The following is a 23,058-nucleotide window of genomic DNA, read 5'->3' as shown; positions in this document are numbered from 1 at the left end:
GCTAATTGAAAGACTTAAAAATAAAACAATGCTTATACAATGCTTTGCTCTGAACCCATCTTCTCCACCAGTCATGCAAATACCCAGCATATAAGGCTGTTTAATGCAAATGGCAGTGTTATCTTTGTACGTTCATTCTATTGGATTTACACTCCTTCCTTTCCTCTTTGTGATATTAGAAAAGTCTTGCCTGGTGATGAAAAGCAACTGTGTCAATGCGAGGGGGAAAAATACATCGTCATCCTTTGTGAGAACAGCGGAAATATCAAAGGAAGTAGAAGAAAGTAATATCCGTCTTGCAGAGCCCTATATTACATGTTTGAGGAGGTGCGTGCAGTGTACATAAGGGAGGCCCCTCACTCATTTTACATTGAGAACAGAATACACAAGCTAACACAGCTAATAGGCAGAACTCAGTGTGTCTTTGTGCAGATGATTGTGCAAACCTCGGGACAATTAGGAATCAGGCTGTCAAACACGGGAGAAGCTTCTTTCCAGTGGGATTAAAGTAAAGGTATGGACTTTAAAAAGAGCTTTAGTTTAAGTTGCCTCCTTCTGTTTTAGTGTGGTTTAAACTCACAATATACACATTTTAGTCAAATTATTACACTTTGCTGAAAGACGTCCCAAAGCTTTAATTAATCTCTCACATGTTTGAATGAATGACCCATTTGTTTGACCTTGTGTATTCCATGTTGATCAGCTGCCCTCGCTCATTAAGTACCTTTTGCAATGGAAATGAGGGGGAAGCAGCTGAGGTACACCCCAAGGCTGCGCACGCTCACCCTGAGCTCAAGAGAAAGGAATGTGTGAATGGTTGATAATTATCAAAGGGCAAAAGTCACGCTTCTCCACTACCTGGATAGAATGACTATTCACTTTTGTCTTTTACAGCCATTTAGTAGTGTAAACCTATCCATCCACGCCATTCCTGAAAATCTCTGTAATGTAATGAGCTGCATGGAGAGCGTCCATCACACGCATTCAAAGGTTATTTCCTGCCTTTGGCTATGTTCCCAGTATGGTCTGTCCCACTAGTTGATGGGAGAACAGCACTCTTTACGATGAGAATTTGACTGCAGTGGCCTTTTGTCCAGGCTGAAGCTGCATTTACATTTTATAAGTTGGTCTTTGACATACCCACGCCCCAACAGTATTAAGTCTGCCACTGTCTTTTCCTAAGTGACTGACACACTCTTAAAAATGAATATTAAATGCGCGTGCTCACAGGATGTTTCCCCATAATATGTCTCTGTCTCTCTGAACTGGTGGAATCTGGCTGAGACAGGAAATCAGATATGCTCTTCCAAACACTGCAATAACCTGATTCCTGTAAAACCCGCTTGCAGCTGATCAGTCATCAGATTTTTCTTCTGGCCCTTATTCTGCTGTGCTGAGTGAACTCACCCATTTCCTGCATTCAGTGCTCATTTGAAAATGTAGACTCAGTGGCGGGAAGACGAACTTCTCAACGACTTATCGCAATCTGATCGCCAAAATTAATGTTGGCATTGTACTTTTTCTGTAAACCATAGATGGTCAGGTCAGGTTGTGTTACTTTTGATAGCCTCCAGCATCTGTATGAAGAGAGGGTCACCTCTAAAGCTCGATTTATTTTCTCAGACTATAGTTTTAGTTTTAGATGCTTCTACAGGGAGGAGGTTTTGCCTCCCTAAATGTAGCACTAAGTATTACAGAACATCCTTTGTTCCGTCTGCTATCGCTTATCTTAACCAGCAGTGACCACTGATTGTCCTTTATTTATCCCTGACAGTGTGTGATTCTGGATTCTGTGTGTTATGTATTGTATTGTTTGTTTTGTTTGACTTATGACCACTGTCTGTATCACAAATTGCCCCCTGGGGACATTCAAGTTTTACTTTACCTGACTTTACCTTACCTTACCTTAGATATGTAAAACTGTTAAGTTTCATATGTTACATTTATTGAGCATAGCATTAGTTCAGGCAGGACACGATGTCAAGCTCAGCTCAAATCAGTCAGCTGATAGATCACATGATTCCTTTCTATACAAACAATTGGTGAATCTCATTCAGGGAGCCCTATTTAAACTGCTCTGGCCTGCCTACTGTTGCTGCTTCCTCTGCAAGCTGCTTTGCAACCCGCCTCCATCCCAGCTCCTCCTTTTCATGTTGTGTCTGACTTATCAATGTAATTTCTGTTTGTCATTGATGCTGCTCTGCTCTGTTCCCGGGGGTCTTTGCTGCTGCTCTCCCTGCCTTAGGCTTTCCATGTAGGCGCATGGAAGGGCAGGAAGGTTTGCACTCTCTGCCTCAGGCTTTCCTCATTTGCACATGGAAGGACAGACAGGTGTGCTCTCTCTGCCTTAGGCTTTCCATGTAAGCGCATGGAAGGCCAGGGAGTTATGCTCTCTCCACCTTAGGCTTTCCACGTATGCACGTGGAAGGGCAGACAGGTGTGCTCTCTCTGCCTTATGGCTTTCTATGTAGCTGCGTGGAAAGGCAGAGGTGTACTCTTTCCACCTTATGCTTTCCACTTAGGTAAGTGGAAGACACTTTCTGCGTAGGCCTAGAAAAGGTAGAGAGGCCCCAGAACAGAGCCTTACTGCCAAATATAATACTGCAAATGGAAATTAAGTTTTCTTTGACAAAAGTGTTCCTGACTGCTGAAGTATTTTTTATATGCACATGTTGAAACTTAACATCACAGTTTTCGAGGGTTAGGAAAAGTCATTTTTTGGCTTGAAATAACCATTTAGTCACAACCAAGACAGCTGGAAATGTCCTGAGGTGTCATTAAAATTACCAGTTTTCACTCTGTATGGTTGTGGCAAGGACACATATTGTACATATGTTGTTTGTCAGAATTTGGAGCCCTGTACTAGAGTATCTCAAGGGTAGTGGATTGTAATGCACTGACAGTGTAACAGTAGACTCTATCTGTATTGTGTTTATCTATTTCTGTTTTACTGGTAATGTTGAAGTCCAAGGACTTGCTTTTTGTTCTCTGTATTTTTTGGAGATATTCATGGCTGAGATGTTCAAATGATGTTCTGAGTATTTATCTTGTATTGAAAATCCTAAAATAAAGATTTAAAAACCATAGCCACTTTTTCTGTTTATTGGTCTTTTACAGTGGTCTGCTGCTGTCTACTGCTTGGCAGACATCACGTCATCCACCATCCTTTCTTCCTCATGATGAGGAACTCAGCTGATATACATGTAACGTTTAAAAATGCTGATATGATGCATATTGCACAAATGTAACATATCCATGCCTTGCAGAAATGTACAATGCCAACATTTTATTGTGGCTAGTGGACTGCTGGTCAACAAGAAAAATCCAGTCTGCTCAGTTCTAGGTGCTTCTGCAGGCGCAACACTGCAACAGTCTCCTATTGTTGCAGCTCTGTGTATTGCATTGGCAGCTTTGACAGCTCTGTTCAGTGCTACATCAGAACAGGATGTTTGTGCAGTGGTGTCTCAGTCTTTGTCTAACCCTTAGCTAACTACATGCTTGATGTTTTGGAATCTTTCAAAAAGTCCATTTTCGGTTGAAGCCTTTTGGACTTCCACGAAAATCTTTAGCAACCTGTCTTTCTTTCTGGTTTCACCGTCTACTTAGAGTAATGCTCAGAGGGCCAGATGTTGAGGTTTCTCCCAGATGGTACACGGGACCCCTTTAACCTTCCAGCACTTTGAGCTAGGAGTGTTGCCATGGTTTACAGTGTTAGCAGTCTTTGTTGTGTATCTCCTCAGTCTGGGTGTTGTGATGCCAGCAGATCAGATGAGGAGTGATGTAATGATTTCTCTCCTCAGTGCAGCTGGAGTTTTTGTCAATCTTCTGATTTTTATTCCTCAGTAGAGGGTGCAAAATAAGGTCAGGCTTCACTGCTAAGCCTATAAACCATGTGAGAAAACAAAGTTTGCGCCCTTTAACCCTTAATCCAGGTTGTGCATGACCATTTGGTTGACAGTGGCCATTAACAATATATGAGGGCCATAGCAAAGGTCTGGACAGTCCCGGTTGGTCAAACAAGCAGGGGAGACCGGAAGTACTTGTAACTTTTTTTGACATTTCTGTCTGTCACTTGGATCTCTTTTAAGTCAGTGTGTTCAAAAAGTAGTATAAAGTAGTAACACGTGTCTGCTATTAAATGGTGAAGCTGTTATCTTTGTAACACAAACAGAAAATGCATGGTTTAGTCTTGAACACAGGGAGTGGAATGTTCCAATTCACTCCATAGTCTGGGTTAGTTCTAACATAGCCTGGGGTTAAATGTAACATTGAAAAGTCACAGTGGTAAAATTTTGCTCTGGGTATTTGCACTAACAACTTCTATGTAAGATATCTACACGTACACATTAGGAACGTTATTTAAGTTTGATGAATTTAACTACAAAGCACATTCTTGCTCCGACCTCGTCACGTATCGACGTTTGGTCATGGAACTTGTACGTCCAGATAAAACGTGCAAGGTACCCTGGGTGCGTTGGTTGTTGACGTTCTGGGACGCCGAGTCAAGTTCTGCCTGTTACATGCATTGTCTTCTTTCAAAATACACTTCCATTTTCACAGGAAATTTACCATTTACATACAGTCTCTTTCAAAATAAATGCACTGCATCAGTCAACAGCGCCAACTGACGTTTTATTTCATCCAACAACTAACGCACGTGGTTGGATTTAGGCAACAAAAGCACGTTAGAACAGGGTTTGGCTTTATTATCTTACGGGATGCGAGCACTGCTCTCTTGGGTGAAGGTCAATGTCTGCTGGACCCATCTACCACCCCTCTCACCCGCTCTACTTGGACTTTTGACCACCACATTTCCCCCTGACACCACTGAGTGCAGTTAAACTATAACGGATACTGGCCACGTCATGCCGACGTTATAGGACGACTTTTTTCGTCAGTGTCTGGCAAGGTACGAGGTGAGTTATAACTTGCCCCTGGTTGGAGAAACTGAAAACTTTACAACATAGATTTATAATAATACATAGATACTGGATCCCAAGATGGCGCCTATCCATTCTAATGAAATTGCTCACCTGGCGCAAATGCTAAAAAAGTTACTAGCCTCCTGGTTTACTTACATGATATGCAGCTCACTGAATATGCACAGAAATGTTTCTCCTGCTGACCCCACCTGCAAGTTTGCACTCAGCTCATAGACTTTACATTGCGATGATGTCACAGATTTTTAAAACGCTTTTCTTGGCACTAGGACATTTTTACAAATATAAAACCTACATGGATCTTGGAGCAGCAAAACCTTATAATAGACAGTCATTTTTGACCATGTTTGCAGTTTGAAGTATCCTGTCAACGATTTTACAGACATTCCTGTCATAATAGTGGTCTATGGGGAAAATGCTTTTTGGGCTATAAAGGATTTGGGTGGCCACCCAAAAAAATTGGCAGCAAGGCTAAGCAGCGTTTCTGGAGGCCTATGTTATAACTGTCCCGTGTTACAACCTTCCCCAGTCACCCCTGCATGCAAATTTCAGCACTCTGCCCTGCAGAGGGCAGTGGGCAAACCTATTATCGAACCCATTCGAGGGTTTTGACCATGCTCATAAAATGGATTACAATGCATAATCTTCACTCCACTGACTGTCCTGAATTTCATGAAGAAGCCTGAGCTGACAGCACGGTGATGGATATGCGACTTGTGAGTGAAATAACATAAAACCCGAGGACTTTTGAAACTTTTTAAAAAGCTGTTACGTCCAATTTCCTTCAGTATCATACACCATGATTTTGTCCTCATTTTGGAGTCACCAGTCAGGCTGAGTTAGCTGTGTTGCAAATGTGCTTTGATGCACTCCAACAAGCGCAGTCAGAATTAGGACGCATTCTGTATAAGTCGGTCCCATGAGGAGATACTGAACTGAAATGTAAAAATGTAACAGATTTGTTGATGTGAAGCCGTGTCTGAGCATCTGTGTGTGAACAGCAGATTGCTCCGTGTGCCTCCTCGCAGTGAATTGAGCGAAGGTGAACAATAGTCACAGTAGCGCTGGGTGTGAGGAATTACCATAATTCTGAGTTACAAAATAGAATTATTCAAAAATGTTACAAAGCAATATGTCCTATTTTGTTTTTAAAATGGAGCTTTAGTTTCGTTAAAGAAACAAGTCGGGGCTATAAAGTATACATGAGATGTGATATGATATGATTTCCCCTCTGCAATTCCAGACTCCATGCTTGGGAATACTTTGAAGAGAGCCTTCAAGATTAACTTTTCACATCACTTTAATGTCATCCAATAACCCAGACGTAATGCAATCTGCATAATAATCTATTATCCATATCATCCATCCACTTTCAACTTCATTTCAACAACCTGTCAGTGTGATTTATACTTCCAGTCTTTGTTAAATTGGGTAAATAAAAATGTTCAAACACCAACAAGCAGTACCCTTGACTTGACTTTTCCTTAAAACCTTCCAGCCTGATCCCTCTGTTCCTCCCCCCTCTTTGCCTTGCTTAAGATCAATGTTTTCCGGCCTGAAATAAGGAGATTACCCAGGCACACTCTCCCACCCTCCCCCAGCTTTTCAGCATGCTTGCACTGGATCAGGTTCTTCTTCAAATTCTTCCCTGTAACTCATGCTCTTATGCATCCCAATTATGTCTCTGTTGTGGCTGAGAGAATCAGGTCATTTCTGCACTGTAGGATCAAGTGTCACCTATAATCACTTTGTCTTTCAGACTATGCAAATAGGTCTACTTAGGCCTGTCTGTGCAAAATAGTTGTCTGTGGGGTCTGATGTGGTTTCTACATCCTTTTAAAACCCTTTGTGTGTAGCACTGGTTCAAAGCTGCACCACTCCCTCTCATATGTCAGAAGTAAAAGTCACATTTGCCGATATATATTATTCTGTATAATATTACATTATATTTTAAAATATTCAGATGAGGCATGAAGAAAAAGCCATTACAAAATAGAATAATTTATTTTAGAGAGCTACCATGAATAGGTCCATAATGTTTCCTTCATGATGTATACAGTGATGTTCACATTAGAAATTTGACAGATGATGTTTTGGAGCGACTGTCTAAGTTTATACACTATGGGTCCACCTCCAGCACAGCAATGTCCCATTCAACTTTTGTAAAGAACCAGCATATTCAAAAAGAGTCGTAGAAAACATCTCACCATACCATACTGTATGTATACGTCTGCACGGCGAGCATAAAACACATTTTCAGTCATCATACCAATGCCATGTTACACTGTAACACGTTGAACACACATGAACTCACATGACGATCCTCAGTGATGCATTTCATGTACAATACTTGTGTCCTGTTGCTGTCAGTTCTTAAATAAAGTGTCTTAAATAAACATTAAGCTGACCTCGATTGTAAAGTACATGCCAGCTTTATTTTGAAATCTTACTTCCTGTAAGTTTCATGTCTTTTTTTGTGGTGTTGTCAGGAAAAAAACATCCTGTAAAAAAAGTTTTTAGTGTGGTGACTGCTCAGTATGTCTCAGTAACCTGTTCAAAGACAGTTATTCTTGTACTTCTTTGACAGCTATTAATAGCGTCACGTTTGATGTGGTCGTGATGAGATATAATCATTTGAACCAAGAAGAGTTGTGCTTTTGGTTCACAGTCAAGTTCTGTGTGTAACATAAAAGCAAACAGATGCACATTGAGAAAGTTGTTGTTTAGCTTGTATATCTACTGACATGAGCACCAGCACACAGTCAACACATTCCCCAGAGACTACTATAAAGGTGCCACAATGCTTTAATGTGATTCATAACATTGTCACTAGTGATGTTCTGAAAATGTTTAGCTTGAAGCTGATTGATATAAATATCTGGTAAACAATATGAGACATAGTACATATAGTAAACACGTAATGCAGTTCCAACAATGATTAGGCAGAGTGAGAAAGTAAAAGGCAGCCGAGGGCCACGGTGACCACGAGTGCCTCTCTCCAAAGTCAGAGTCCATTTCTCACTATCAGCTTGTCCTTTGTCCAAACATCACATTATTCCATCAGAGTTGGTTTTTTCCATTGTCTCAGCCTCAGCAAACCAAGTGGTCCGTACTCTATATGGTTCTAAGGTGGTTGTTTTTCCATAAAGCTCTCATATTAAACAATAATACAGTGTTTTTAAAACAAGGTTTCCTTTTTTTCAGAACCTTGGGCTCTGTTCTCCCTTGTTTACATGGTTGTACCTTCAAATAAATTTACTTAAGCAACGCATAAAAACTTTCAAATGATTGTCTTTTCATAAAATACATATCACATGGATTTACCAGTCATACGCGCAACACACAATCATACACACACACTCTTCACAGAGGAGAAAACGCTATTCAAGATGCCTGCAATGCTTAATATTGAGCAACAACTCTGTCAAATAGACAGAAAAAAAAAATGAGGAAAAGGAGCAAAATACAAATAAACCAACAACAACAAAATCAAAGACTCGTCCTCAGGGTCCTGTTGTTATTGGAAGGAGAGCTGTGTGTCAAACAAAAGAGGAGAAGCCCGCGGTAGGTGCCTGAGCGGCACAGCCCAGGCTGCTGGGGGGTCGGTAGAGGGTGCTGTGCTGGCTGGGGGGTTCGGAGGACAGCAGGGAGGGGGTGGGAGTCCGGCTTCCCTTCGACCTGAACAGAGTGCCCTGGCCCTGGGGCTGCGGGGACGGGGCACTCTGGGGGAGGAGCGGGGGCAGAGGGGGCACGGGTGGCGGGTGCTGCCGCGACTCCTGCTCCACCAGGGGCTCGGGCTGGGCGTAGCCGTATGCCGGTGGACGAGAGACGCCCTTCTGCTGCCGCCGCCAGGAGTTGTAATAGGTGGGGTCGCTGATGTAGTGGTTGACAAAGGAGTGGGTCTTCTGCCGACTCTGATCCATCTCATATTCGCTGTCGCTGCCCTGCGAGTCAACCAGGACAAAGAGAAGACATTACTACACAGACATATGTTCTCAAATCAAAGCTAGTTCTAATAAAGCAACCTTGACTGCACAATACTGGGACATACCACAGCAGGATATATCTACAGAGAGACAACTGGAGATCTATTAACCCATTCATGTGTGACTCTATGGGACAAATATTCACTTCTATTGAGCTTCTTTCACACACAGGAGCTCACCCATAGCTTTGTGGAGCACAGAAGTGATAAGTGTACACAAGAGTATCCTAGAATTGGACAGAGACAATGTTTACAGGACTCATTTGCTTCTGCTGTAATGTTAAGCCAACAGTTTTGTAAGTTACAAATGTTTGTGTGGGTGAATCCTGTCCCCGATCCAGCACATTCGACTGGCTGAGAAACGCAAACAGTTAAGAGAAAAGAGAGCAAATTACTCTCCCAGAAAATACTACACACTTGGCACATTTGTGTGCCTGACAAGTGCCTTCCCATCCGCTGCTCTTTTGAGACACTACAGCTTAACAGATGTTGAAGCACCATTTATTTGCACAAGTGGCAGGTAAACAGTGGGAGGCCATGCAGAGGAAAAGAATAACACCAGTTTGTGTCTCCCACGAGAGCGGTGTTTGCTCAAACCAGGTTGAACAATGTTTTGACTGTGCAGGTACCAGATAAATTGGCCGGGGAGACCTGGCGCGAGTGTGGGAAGACAGATGTTCGCAATCTGCTACAATCAGCTTCTTTGCGTTTCGCGTCCATCGTCCCTCATCACTTCTAACCTCCCTGTCCTTGTACTGGACCTCCCTATTCCAACACACGCACACACACACACACACACACACTGAGCTGTTCAGATCATCACATGATGAGCTGAGACCCAGCAGCCCAGATTAATACAACATTTCCTGTTTGAGGAAAATTAATTAGTTGCGAAGACATTTCAAGACACACGAGACATGAGAATTGGCCCCGTACTTCCTTCCCATGGGAGAAATCAGTATTAAAAGTCAGATCCAGAGATGTCAGCCATGACTAACAGAGGATATTTAATTTCGAGGTTATCCACTTGAGGCAAATGTCTTGCTGACTGTCATTTTCAGAAATTCTGCTTCATAATTAGGCAGCGATCTAGCTTTTGCATCTAGAAGAGCAGCGATTATGACAAAACAGATGGGAGGTTATCAAGAAGACAGACGGCGAACGCGAAAAAGTAAAAGTGGAATAAGAGAAGTCAGGGTTTTTTTAGAGTTTGGAAAGGTTAAGACTCTGCCCTGGAGGACTTTGTCACTTTGAGAAATTCAAAGAGCGGAATTTTACTTTCTAATTTACGTTCATTGCCTATTCCAGACGTGGAGCCGACATGGGCTGCAAGCCAGGGTCAGTGTGTACCTGAGAGTCGGATATCTCAGAGGGTTTCTCGGTCAGACTGCTGCTCTCTGCCGGGATCAGGTCATTGTACTTAGTGCTGACATCCTCATCTGAGTAGTGCAGGCTTCCAGGACTGGGTCTTGGTGGAGACCTGGGCAGATGGAGAAAAGGAGACGGTGTATGTGAGGGATAGAAAGCAAAACAGAGTGAGACAGAGAGAGAGAGAGAGAGCTAATTGTTGTTTAAGAAAAATGTTTCATTTGATCACCATCATTTTCCCTTTGGGACACTCAAACAGATTTTCGAGAGCTCCCTCTTCTTTGAGGACACATCTGAGTAAACATAAAAGGCCTTGTCGCTCCTGTGACTGACACCACTCGGATGACTAATGGAAGGCTGCGAGATAGTTCTAAAAATGAAGACGCGTCACACACCACAGGGGCTTCAGAGGGATCAGCATGCACAGACTCAGCACGCACTCATTGATTATGAAAATGAATATGATAGCTTCGTTCAGACAAGCACAGAATGGGTTATTTGTGCACTCCTGGAAGCCACTATGCTACACAAAGCAGGGAAGGGATGATAATTGGTCTTATTCTTCTACCATTTCATTCTAGTGTCAGTTAGGAGCTACGGCAGGAGGCTGCTGCATGAGCTCAGCTCACCTCAACCGTAGTGTAACGCAGGATTCTGTGCAAAAAAAAGTAAACATATGAGCATCTTCATGAAAGGAGTCTTTGTGTGATTACAGCTGAATGGCTGTACAGATTGAGGCAGTCGGAGATGTAGACCTCCTGCAGTAAAGCTGCGTAACTAAGCATGGCCCTGAGCTCAGCAAAGTATTATAAAGTTCTTTTATGAGTGCAGGTCAAGTAAAAAGAGTCCTAGCTTTTCTCTTTATCTCCAGTCATTAAGTCCATAAAGTGAAGCAGAGAGAAACATCTGTGAAGACAATTATTTTTCCTCTTCTGCAGTAATGACTGCTGCTGTGTTCAAGGTCCGTTGAGATTGAATTGGACGGTCAGAGGTCCAAAACTGGACCGCTACCCTCACATCACTGAGCTACATCAGTGGGCTCAGTATGTAACTCAGACTAACACGGCATAAAGAGTAGAGTTTGCTCGGTTGGTTTCGGAAAAAAAAGACTGTAAAGAATTATATAAACTAGGAATGGCATGAAAGTAAATGTTTAAATGATCTGAAAAGGAAAACGTTGTATGTGGGGGCAGATTAGACAGGCATAAAGCGCTGGGATGTCAAGGGTAATATTAAGGCATAAAGCAGACAACCTTGACGGTCTCTCAAATAAAAATTAATATGTACTGAGATATATGCGGGAGCTAAATCAGTGGGAATGCCAAGAACAGGAAGCTTAGAAGACACAACATGACAACGGCCGTGAAAGGGTTGACACAACAAAGAGACATCTCCTCTGGGTTAAAGGGGATGACGTGAGGGGGCGGACTGTGAAAAAAAAAAAATCTACTAAGAATTCAGAAAAGGTTGAGTCAGACATTAAAAGGACGAGGCCACGTGAGCGTAGAGGAGGGGCGATGGATCCTGCTACTGATCACACTCCAAAATGCTGCCAGTGAGCTGTGAATTATTTAGGAGCACTGTATTTTTCCCATTGCCTTATCAGTCTAATTCATCCCTCCTTCCCTCACCCTTTCAAACATCCCGTAGGGATCCCTCCCACTCTTCCTCCTTAGTCCACAGATCATTAGCAGAGAGTACGGCAGCAGATTGGAGCTCTTCAAAAGAGACGAATAACTCAAGACCCTTTGATCCCCTTCTTGGCCTCCTTGGTCAAGGAGAAAAACAGCACAGATTCCCTTGCACCCCTTCTAGCACATTCCAACATAATGTGCAAAAACCAACATCTTTTTTTGTTTTTTTTTTGCTGTGACAAGAAACAGACTCTGGACTCCCATCCCCTCCAACATCCACATGACCATCCATCCTGTCACCAATTATGTGTGACCCATATCTCTACAGGTCATTCCCTTCGCTTCTTGTACTGCAGAGTTTGTGAAATCCCTCTTATCTAACCCTTATCCAAACATTGCCAAAGAGCCAACCTGCCAAAGTCCCGCTGACGGACAGAAGGACATGTTCTCATACTGAGGGTGTTGCACTTTATGTTGAGACAGCTCTCGCAGCACTGCACTCGAGAGCAACTCTGGGCCGGAGGCCAAAAGAAAATGGCCGTCTCTGACCCATAAGCACCCTTTGTCTACAGCGGTGATGGACAGACAAAGAGCAATGCAGAAGCTCATGAATGCTAATTAGCTGGTATTGTGCTGCCCCCCTTATATAAATTGTTGCTTCACACAATCACTGAATATCAACGAGGGGAGCGGAAGCAGGCTCAAATCAGCAGCTGGGCTCCTCGAGGCTCGGTTTTTTCTCTCAAGACTGACAGACTATTGTGAGGGAAGAAGGCGGAAAACACAACACTACATTATTAATTCCTGCCTGTATAAGTTACACTTATGTAACACCGAATTGTGAGAAGGAACAATATGTTTGAGAACTGGATGCAAGGGTCAGCTGACAGCCATGGTTGTTTTTAAGTGACTGACCTTGTGTAGATGCCGTTCTTGCGGCAAAAGGAGTTCTTCACAGAGAGGCGCCGGTTGTTGAGCTCCAAGGCCGGGAAGCGTCCCTCGTCCAGGCGCACCATCTCACCGTGGGTCAGAGGCAGGGCTGTGCAGTTGGAGTGGGTGCCTGGACAGGGGTATGAGGACGACACTGTGTGGGTCGTGGGATGAAATAAGTGATTTGTGATCACCAGTCAAATCTAGAATCAGTTTCAGTCTTAAGGGCTAGCTAAACACGGCATAATAAAACTCAAGTATAAGGCTTAAACTTGCACATGGTTCTTTTTTAAACAATTAACTTCATAAACGGATTATGAGACAGCGGGCCCCTGGGCACAGACATGCAGAAGACCCCACCACCTCACCTTCATGAAAGCAAGACACAGACTTTATATTTGCTTGTTTTGCAACTTTGTAGTCATAATGCCTCTCTGTGTGGTTTTGTGCCCCTTTGTAGTTGCCTTGCATGTGTTTGTAGTTATTTTGTGTCTCTTTGTAATTGCTTTGCATCTGATTATGGTCACTTTGAGTCTCTTTGACATTGCTCTGTGTTGTTTTGTAGTCATTTTGTGTCTGTTAATGGTCATTTTGTGTCTCTTTGCAGCTGTTTTGCATCTCCTTGTAGTTGTTTTGCGTCTCTCTATAGTCATTTGTGCCTCTTCACAGTTGTTTTGTAAGTTTATGGTCATTTTGTGTCTCTTTGTGGTTGTTTTGTCCCTTTTCATACTTGCTGTTTGACTCTTTATAGGTGATTTGCATCTTGTAGTCACTTTGAGTCTCTTTGTAGTTGCTCTTTGTCACTTTGTAGTCGTTTTGTGTCTCTTTGTGGTTGCTTTGCATCTGTTTGTGGTAATTTTGAGTCTTCTGTAGTTGGTTTGTGTCTCTTTAAGGCCCATTTATGCTCAGCGTTAATTAAGGATCTGGATACGGACGGAGCCTTCTGTCCGTGCTCCGTGTTCATTTCGTCCGTATTTCTGCACGTTTCAATAAAGCTTACGGATACGGGCCAAACGGAGCAGTACCACCAGAAACCGTGGGGGCAGTGTTGCTGTCACTACCCGATACATAGCTCTAGTGAGACACGAAGAAGAAATAACAATGGCGGAATTTTTTGAGGAAAGGTTGTGCGAGTTAATTAGAAACTATAAACATCTCATCACCACCTCCTACAACGCTGCCTCTGTTTTTGTCTTTTATGCAAGAGGTACACTAGCAATATCTCCTCCACAGTCGCATGTTTGTTTTTGAGTTTGTTGTTGTCATAAACTTTTGACGGTGGGCTGCCCCCTGGTGGATATATTGGTTAACATCCATGCCAACGTAAAGGACGCATGGAAGTATGTGGGCAACGACGGTAAAGGCTCATTTATGCTCCCTTTACGTACAAAAATGTATACGTCCATTTCAAACGATCCCTTTACGTACAAAAATGTATACGTCCATTTCAAACGATGTTACCGTCACTGCCCACATACTTCTACTACTTCACTATTTCTTCTTCGTGTCTCACTAGAGCTACGTATCAGGTAGTGACAGCAACACTGCCCCCACGGTTTCCAGTGGTACTGCTCCGTTTGGCCCGTATCCGTAAGCTTTATGGAAACGTGCAGGAATACGGACGAAATGAACGCAGAGCACGGACAGAAGGCTCCGTCAGTATCCGGATCCATATTTAACGTTGAGCATAAATGGGCCTTAACATCGTTTGAAACGGATGTATACATTTTCGTACGTAAAGGGAGCATAAATGGGCCTTTATGGTCATTTTGAGTCTCTTTGTAGTTGCTCTGTGTCACTTTGTAGTCATTTTGTGTATGTGGTTGTTTTGTCCCTTTTCACAGTTGTTGTCAGTCCATTTGTGTCTCTTTGTAGTTGTTCTGTGTCTCTTTGTGGTCAAGTTGAGTCTCTTCCTGGTCATTTTGGTTCTCTTTAAAGGGGACTTTGTAGGTAAAGGCCTGACACTCTGGGTTGCAGGACCTGTGCCCAGTAGGCCCATTCAGTAATCCATCCATGGTTAACTCAACTTGTATAGTATTTTACTGATCACATCCTCCTCAATTAACAAATCCGAAACAAGTAAAAATGCTGCTTTCCACAGTGAGTCAGGCCCGATGTCCAGTCATGACCTCTAGTAAAACACACAGACACATCAGCTTCATGGCTGAGAAAATTGGGGAGGGGTGTAGAGGGGCTAAGAAGCCCTCTTTGTGTCCCCGCACAAACACAGTCCTTGTCTGAGCTAGTCTTGCCAAGCCCTGTTTACTGACCCAGGTCACCCTGGCACTGAGCTAAATGCTGACTAAGCTAAAAAGTCACTGGTATGAGGCTTTGGGAAGGCTCGACCTGACCCTTCATTTTCCCCCCAAATGTCCCTCCTTCCCGTCTCACTCCTGTCCATGCTGCTGGGTGACTACACCACATCTAAAAGATTATCCCCACATGCCCTGGCTGTGATTACCATAATGGGAAGTATTAACAATAAGTCTACCAACATTGATTAACTCCCTCTACCTTATGTTTTTGGGTTGAACACTGATAAAGAGTTTCCAGGAGCAGCAGTGTCACCTGGGATAATTCACAATCATGAAAATTGGCTTCTTGATACAGTGGTGTGAGAGCCGCTAGTGCTGTAGTTATATAATTACTCTCAGTCTGACTAATGACCTGAGCATTAAACCACTGCCAAGCCATTTATCCCAGTATTGATCTTCGCCGCACTTAAACATGAACAATAATGTTTATTCACCTGCCTATGTCAGCTGTTTCAACGGTAACCTTTACTCTCATCCTTCCCCTGTCAGCCAAACAATGTTAAGAGAACCCAGGTAATTTGTCTAATTGTGTGAGCCTTCACGATCCCATTTTCCAAAATAGACCTTGGATGTGCGATCGTTAAAATGCAATTCTCAGCAGCGCTGTCCAATAGGATGACAAATTCAAGTCGATGGCTCGGGTTGCAGATGCAGACAGAGGAAGTGAGACATTAGCGGCGGGTTTAGCAAACAGTCATGTTTCATACCTGAATCTGCTTTTTTGGTGTATTTTTTACTCTGGCCTCGGATGATGAGGATGAAAACAAGAAGGAGGATAAAGATGAGGCCCACCAGGGCGATCACGACCAGGAACCACCACTCTTCATAGAACGGAGACACTTTCTGGGCTAAACACACAACAACAACAGCTATTAATAAACAAAAAAAAACAAGAAAGTATTGTTTTGTTAACACATTGTGGCATTATGTTTTCAGTTCAAGTACCTGAAATAGAAGGGGAGGGGGCGCTGGGTGACCCATAGCCATAGTCATTGACTGCAATTACTCTGAAGTCATAGGTGACCGCTTCCCGCAGCATGTCCAGGTTGAGTGTATATGATGTCACTTCTTTGGGAATGTCTTTGATAAGGATGTCCCACAGTCCTTCATCTAAAGACAAGATGAAGACAATTTATGAAGACATTCATGTAGGAATCACAAATGAAGTCTTGGAAAACTGGTCATGTATGTGGCTCACCAGAAGGTCTGGCCTCAATGACGTATCGTGTGATGGGTGCACGGCCTTGATCACCACTGGTCCAATGCAGCGTGAGGGCAGTGCCATACCGAGTAATAAAGGGCTCTCCAGGAGGGCCTGGGGCTCCTTAGGAAGACAAAAATAGCGGATAGTTAAATAGTCAGAAAGGCTACTAAAAGATGATATTATTGAGATGATGATGATGATTTAGAGCGTCCCACCTTCTCCAGGCCCAGTAGTGATGTTGGCCTCCACCTCAGGGCCATATGTGAGTGTTTTGGCCCGAATGCGGTAGTTATAGGTGACCCCATCAGCCAGGTCTTTGATCTTCATCCACAGGGGAGCGCTGCCCTTCACATCTACTGTCACTATCTTACTGACACCTGGAGTGCGAGGAGAGGAGTCTGTACAAGAAACACTAAGAATCTAGATGCTGCTTTCTACAAGCCACAAACAGCAAAGCTTTTTTGCATTTGAACAGACACAGACGAGTTCACATGGAGTTAGGAGACTACAAAGACAGACTCGAGGACCATCAGAGACACGCATATCTTTGCATATGTAAGAGAAAAGGTCTATTATCCGGCAGCCTTCTAGATATCCAGATAGGAAGAGACACCAGGACCTTTTTATAATAGACCAATTGATATTCCCTGTCTTAACTGTTCTGTTCGGGCTTTGCTCTGGGTCCATTAGCGGATAGCCGAGGGACCACAGCAGCCTCAGCTCAGCATTCCACCTCTGCTCCCAATTACTTGACAATCTGGTCCAGGCAACCACACTTAGCCAGCTATTAGCCATGTTTCTTTCAGTGAGAAAGGAAGCTGCACAAAGTCTCACCAGAGCATTCCAACACATTTTATCAGCCATACCATATACGTTACTGCGGGGCCTACACTCATCTGTAACAGATTAGAGCATGAGCTTAAGCAGCGTGAGTTAAGAAAGAATATGGTAACTAGGCAAGAGGTTGTAAATCACAGTCTGAGAAAGCCAGCTGAGGAATGTCAAGGCATGGCAGAGTTATTAGGCTGTAGGCGGAGTTTCTCACCATCGACAGGGGTGCAGGGCTCGTAGACCAGGCGGTAGCCCTCAATGATGCCATTGGCCTGCTTGGGCTCTCCCCAGGACACGTTGACCGAAGTGGTGGTCAACTCGCTGAAGTGGATGAAGTGACCGAAGTGGTGGTCAACTCGCTGAAGTGGATGAAGCTGGGAGCACTCGGCGCTTTTGGTGAAGAAAGAGAGAAAAGAGGGGAAGACAGTTGGATCTCTTCACACTACAGAGATGAAGGACTCCTGCAAGCTCAGCTGTAAAACTGCAATTCAGTTACATGGATATTCCACCTTGGAGTGCATAGGCATGGCAGCATTTGTAAATACTCAGTGAATTTGTTACTATTCTGTAATTAAGGCAAAAAGTAGGGCACATAAATAAGAAAAAATACAGAAACTCATTTATTTATAATACTTTACAGCCAGCAATTTGAAATTCAGTAATATTTATATCAGTTATTCCTGACCTTCCTCCACAGCCGACAGTTTTCAGAATTCACAGTACCAATTTAACAGATTTTCAACAGCAGTAACTTGCTCCAAACTCTCAAGGCATTTGGGTCAATTCCACTGGCAGCAAAAGTAGATTTGGACCAGCACAAGAGAGGGAAATCCAAAGGTAACACTCAGTCTGCAGCAAGCAATCAGATATATTTTGAAAAAATCCTGTTCTGCTAGATGACATGAAAACTGAAATACTAGGAGATTAAAAATGAAAGCGGCTTCATTGTTCATTGTTCTTTATCTGAGCATGAATAATGAAGTGTTTTGTTCGTGCAAAAACAGGTACGGTGCTGTGCAGCTCAGGTCAATGCAACAACAACAACAACAAAAATACTATGACTGATTAAGCAAACACGTCACTAAAAAGCAAACTCCAGTCAACACAAGACTGTGCAAAATCATTCTGCGACCTTGAACGAGAGCTGTGAGAATTCTGCCTGCTGACCCAACCCAGATCCAGCTAAGTGTCAGGATTTCGCCACAATTCTGCATAAAACTCACAAAAGCTTGTGTTGGCTCGCTTCCCAGTACCCTGTGGTGCAGAGAGCCAAAATTCCTGCCTGTGTTTTTAAGTTCTCAGCACTTTGTACCCCTCGCCAATGTCACAGCCTTCAAGGGGGCGGAAAAGACAAGAGAAATTTATACTGTAAACCATTTTTGTGCTGAAACCGCAGAGGAGGGACTCTCGCTAGCTGGTAAACACAGACGTCTTTGTGCAGTTGCGGCCAAGAAACTAATCTACATGTGTCCCCCGCACTCTGTATTCACTGCTCCTCCGTCGTCATTAGGCTTCCACCCTCGTGGCTTGTCCTGGATGAAGGGGCCAAAAAGACTCTGATCTCCTCTGCCATGTCTCAAAGGACCAAACTAAACTCTTTCGTCAAAATGTTCTATTTCTTGGTGAATGGGAAGAGTACATTGTACAACATTTGTGCAGTGCTTCAGTTCTAGTTTGCAGTTTAGTGTAGCGCAGTGATTCAAAATTAAAGTAAAGTACTCATCACTGAGTCTTTTGTAAGCACCTTTTGTGACAGAAGAGAAGACCAACCTTGAGATACTACTCCAAACAAGCACTTGAGCAGCTTAATAATAAGAAGGAGTATCATTGTGCAGACGACAGAAGAAGACAGATAGAGGAAAGACAGAGGTATAAAGGAATACAGAGCTGTGAAATGCTACATGGTGTTGGCAGAAGATCTTGGCTGCAAGATAAATGCCACTGGGCCTTTTGAACAATCACTGTAATCTCTTCAACCACATCTGGATTTGACGCAACTCACCTGCTTGCTGAGTGCGCCCTCTGGTGGGCAGGGAGCGGGGCCCATCCCCTGCAGCATTGAAAGCTGCCACACTGATCATGTAGGTGGTGTAGCCTGTCAGGTTTTTAAGCTTCACCCCGAGCTCTGGCAGGAACAGAGTACGCAGGCGCTCTGTTTCATTCTGCAGCTGAAACTCCCAGAAATAGATCTATAAACAGAATAAAAGAGTTCAGGATTTTTCAATGAAAGTGTAAAAATGAGGAAGGTATGATGTAAGTTTGACTGATTTGCAGTAATAGAAAAAAAAAGACATAATATTGATACCTTGTAACCCTGTATGTCCCCATTCTGAGCATCCAGAGGTGGAGGGTCCCATGTGACATCCAGCTGCGTGGCTGTTGAGGACTGGACCACCACATTTTGGGGAGGGGATGTTGGGACTAGAACAGGGCAGAGTGTAAATAATAATCACTTTTTATGCATTTGGGAAATACAGTTTAAAGGTAAGTGGCACACATGCTGCACAGTGAGAGAAGAAACATACCCGCCTCTCCGACAAACACTTCCTGTGGTGCACTGCTGGGACCCTCCCCCACAGCGTTATACACACTGAGACGGATCTCGTAGCGTTTGTGTTTACTCAAATCTGCAAGGAAAGAACCCATGGCGGCGTTATAACAGCACAGTTAAGATAAAAGAGCAGAAAAGAAGTTACTCCAGAGAGACGCACAGTCATAGTGATGCCCGTGGCAAGACAACATCACAAATTGAACAAAAAGACAGTGAGGTGGAATTATGAGGCAAAGTGATGAAAAGATGGGGTTGTTGTGGGGACACGGCTAAGATTTGTCAGCGATTACAAAGAAAGAAACCACACTGAAATAATGATGGGGCAGCTCGGAGAGATTAAAGTCATATACACATCTTAAGATTCAGAGGGGGCCCCACAGCAGATACAGCTGAGTGGGAGGATGGCGCAAAGCACAGTTGCTGTAAATTATTATAGAAATGACATATTTTCATGCAACAGATGACATGCAAACAGATGGAGAGTGACGGAAGAGACACATGAAGAGAGGAAGAAGACTTACTGTCAAGTTCATATTGGGTGAGCGTGGATTCACTCAAGTTCCTGATGCTGTAAGGAGCTGGAAATTGGATAGATAGGCAGGGTTGGCAGACAGAGTAGATCACAGGATTGGGAACGAGTTGCAGTATCAGCTGATTTATCTGTCTATTTAGCAAAGAACACTGCAGGCCTTAGTAGTAGCTTATATGGTCAAAAATAGCAGCATGCACAACTTAAAATCTTGAACAATGGGGTGCACGGTTGGGGCATTGGGTTCATAGCTGAAACATGTCTTTTTTTTTTGCCCATATTAAATAAGAAAACGTCCTTGTGAGTGTCAGTGTTTTCTTTGTTTTCTTCTTACTGGTAGCTTTAAAGGTTCAGTGTGTGGGATTTAGTGGCATCTAGTGGGGAGGTTGCAGAACTGAAACTTCTTCAGTGTGTCAAATATGGACCCACTCCATATGTAGCTAATACACTTACCAGCCACTTTATTAGGTACACACAATGCTTGTTTATGCAAATAGCTAATCAGCCAATCATGTTGCAGCGACTCAATGCATATTTCGCATGTAGACATGGTCAAGATGACCTGCTGAAGTTCAAACTGAGCATCAGAGCAGGGAAAAAATGTGATTTAAGTGACTTTGTACGTGGCATGGCTGTCAGTGCCAGACAGGCTGGTCTGAGTATTTCAGAAACTGCTACTCTACTGGGATTTTCACACACAACCATCTCTAGGGTTTACAGAGGATGGTCCGAAAAAGAGAAAATATCCAGTGAGCAGCAGTTCTCTGGGTGAAAATGCCTTGTTGATGCCAGAGGTCAGAGGAGAATGGCCAGACTGGTTCAAGATAAGAAAAAGGCAACAGGAACTCAACCAAGGTATGCAGAAGACCATCTCTGAATGGAAAACACATTGAATCTTGAAAAAAACCTTGCCTGGTCTGATGAGTCTGGATTTCTGCTGCGACATTCAGATGGTAGGATCAGAATTTGGTGTAAACAACATGAGAGAATGGATCCATCCTGCCTTGTATCAACGGTTCAGGCTGCTGGTGGTGGTGTAATGGTGTGGGGGATATTTTCTTGGCACACTTTGGGCCCCTTAGTACCAACTGAGCATGGTTTAAACACCACAGCCTACCTGAGTATTGTTGCTGACCGTGTCCATCCCTTTATGACCACAGTGTACCCATCTTCTGATGGCTACTTCCAGTAGGATAACACACCATGTCACAAAACTCAAATCATCTCAAACTGGTTTGAACATGACAATGAGTTCACTGTACTCCAATGGCCTCCACAAGCAACAGATCTCAATCCAATAGAGCACCTTTGGGATGTGGTGGAATGGATCCGCATCATGGATGTGCAGCTGACAAATCTGCAAGCGCTGCTGTCATGTCAATACGGACCAAAATCTTTGAGGAATGTTTCCAGCACCTTGTTGAATCTATGCCACAAAGAATTGAGGCAGTTCTGAAGGCAAAAGGGGTCCAACCCAGTACTAGCAAGGTGTACCTAATAAAGTGGCTGGTGAGTGGAAAGTGGCTCATTCTAAGGTTCTGCCAATAGATGCCCCTATATCCCACACACTGGACCTTTAAAGCAATACTTGGATGTAACAGTCGGTACATTAAAGACTTCAGGTACCACCACTTTCTGCATGTAACCGGAAAAGTAAACTCACCAGTGAGATCAGCCCAGTTGGAAGAGGGACTGTTAACTGTTCGGACAGTAAAGCTGCGTAGCCGGTCATAGTGTAACTCCCGATACCTGACTCTGAACCCCAACAGCACTCCATTTATGTGATCCTCAGCGGGAGGCTACAAAGAGAGGTCTGCTTAATGCTCAACATTTAATAAATTCAGTCCTTCATACACAAAACACAGTTATTCAACAGCGTACCTGCCATCGGACCAGTACAGACGTGGTGGTGTGAGGTGTAACGGATAGAATTGTTGGGGCTTTGTCTGGAGCTGGAGAAGATAAGGGGAAAATAGAGAATTTTGGTGTTAGCAAACCAACACAGCTGAGCAGAGTGATATATAATTCAAACAGTCTGCCAGGGAACAGCTTGAGAGTAAACAGACGCACTGTTGACGTAAAGCATTCTCTGTGAAAATCCAAAGTCAAAACATTGATGTAAAGGCATGTTCATACAATTACAGAAGTGTTCTTGTACAAGTGAACAGAAAATCAACGGATAGCGATAGCGGGCTGCACGGTGACTGACATGTTTTAATCAATATCTTTTACTGCGGCTGAAAAATCTTACCATCCTGAAGGGTGGTGATGGCCTCACTCTCCTGGCTGTATTCACTGTCTCCAATGTCATTGGTAGCTTTAACACGGAACTGGTATGAAGTGAAAGGCTTTAACCTTTAAAGAGAACAAAAACAAAAACACAACAGTGCAATGTGAACGCCATGTACAGCATGTTCTGCCCTGCTCACTTTCTATTTTCTGACTGAATAACAACAACTGCTGATGGGGGAATAAAAGTCTGAGGGACGGGGAGGGGAGGGGTGAAATAAAAGACTTTCACATCTACCTATCCACTATGTAGGAGTGCGTCTCGTGGCTGACTGATGCAGAGTGGACAGTCCAGTTGCTGTCCGGCAGCTCTCTGTACTGGACTGTATAGTAACGAACTGGGGACAGGCCGTCGCTGCCTGGTTCCCATGACAACAGCACTCTGCGAGCCTGGACTTCCTCTTGAGGCACTACGGGACGGCTGGTGGGTTGGGGTCGGGCTGAAGGGCGCACACACACACACACGGTCACTCTCAAACTTA

The 23,058-nt window shown here is 43.6% G+C and overlaps 1 protein-coding gene across 1 annotated transcript in view; it reads right to left on the bottom strand.

Annotated features, from left to right (window-relative positions):
* Positions 1 to 6,963: 6,963 nt before the first annotated feature.
* sdk2a (sidekick cell adhesion molecule 2a) overlaps positions 6,964 to 23,058 on the bottom strand; it is a 99,003-nt gene continuing 82,908 nt past the window's right edge. The window contains exons 30-46 of the mRNA XM_050068384.1: positions 22,815 to 23,016; positions 22,539 to 22,642; positions 22,169 to 22,239; positions 21,951 to 22,086; positions 20,280 to 20,336; positions 19,733 to 19,834; positions 19,513 to 19,628; positions 19,210 to 19,396; positions 17,564 to 17,597; positions 17,422 to 17,528; positions 16,592 to 16,753; positions 16,371 to 16,496; positions 16,118 to 16,282; positions 15,880 to 16,020; positions 12,843 to 12,987; positions 10,276 to 10,405; positions 6,964 to 8,884 (exon numbers count right to left, since the gene is read on the bottom strand). Coding sequence (XP_049924341.1) covers positions 8,480 to 8,884; positions 10,276 to 10,405; positions 12,843 to 12,987; positions 15,880 to 16,020; positions 16,118 to 16,282; positions 16,371 to 16,496; positions 16,592 to 16,753; positions 17,422 to 17,528; positions 17,564 to 17,597; positions 19,210 to 19,396; positions 19,513 to 19,628; positions 19,733 to 19,834; positions 20,280 to 20,336; positions 21,951 to 22,086; positions 22,169 to 22,239; positions 22,539 to 22,642; positions 22,815 to 23,016 — 2,390 coding nt within the window. The 3' untranslated portion in view covers positions 6,964 to 8,479. The remainder of the gene's footprint in view (positions 8,885 to 10,275; positions 10,406 to 12,842; positions 12,988 to 15,879; positions 16,021 to 16,117; positions 16,283 to 16,370; positions 16,497 to 16,591; positions 16,754 to 17,421; positions 17,529 to 17,563; positions 17,598 to 19,209; positions 19,397 to 19,512; positions 19,629 to 19,732; positions 19,835 to 20,279; positions 20,337 to 21,950; positions 22,087 to 22,168; positions 22,240 to 22,538; positions 22,643 to 22,814; positions 23,017 to 23,058) is intronic.

Source organism: Epinephelus moara, chromosome 18 (assembly GCF_006386435.1).
Source record: "Epinephelus moara isolate mb chromosome 18, YSFRI_EMoa_1.0, whole genome shotgun sequence".
Lineage (NCBI taxonomy): Eukaryota > Metazoa > Chordata > Actinopteri > Perciformes > Serranidae > Epinephelus > Epinephelus moara.
Note: the sequence above shows the minus strand (reverse complement) of the source record. Positions and strands in the feature narration are given on the sequence as shown.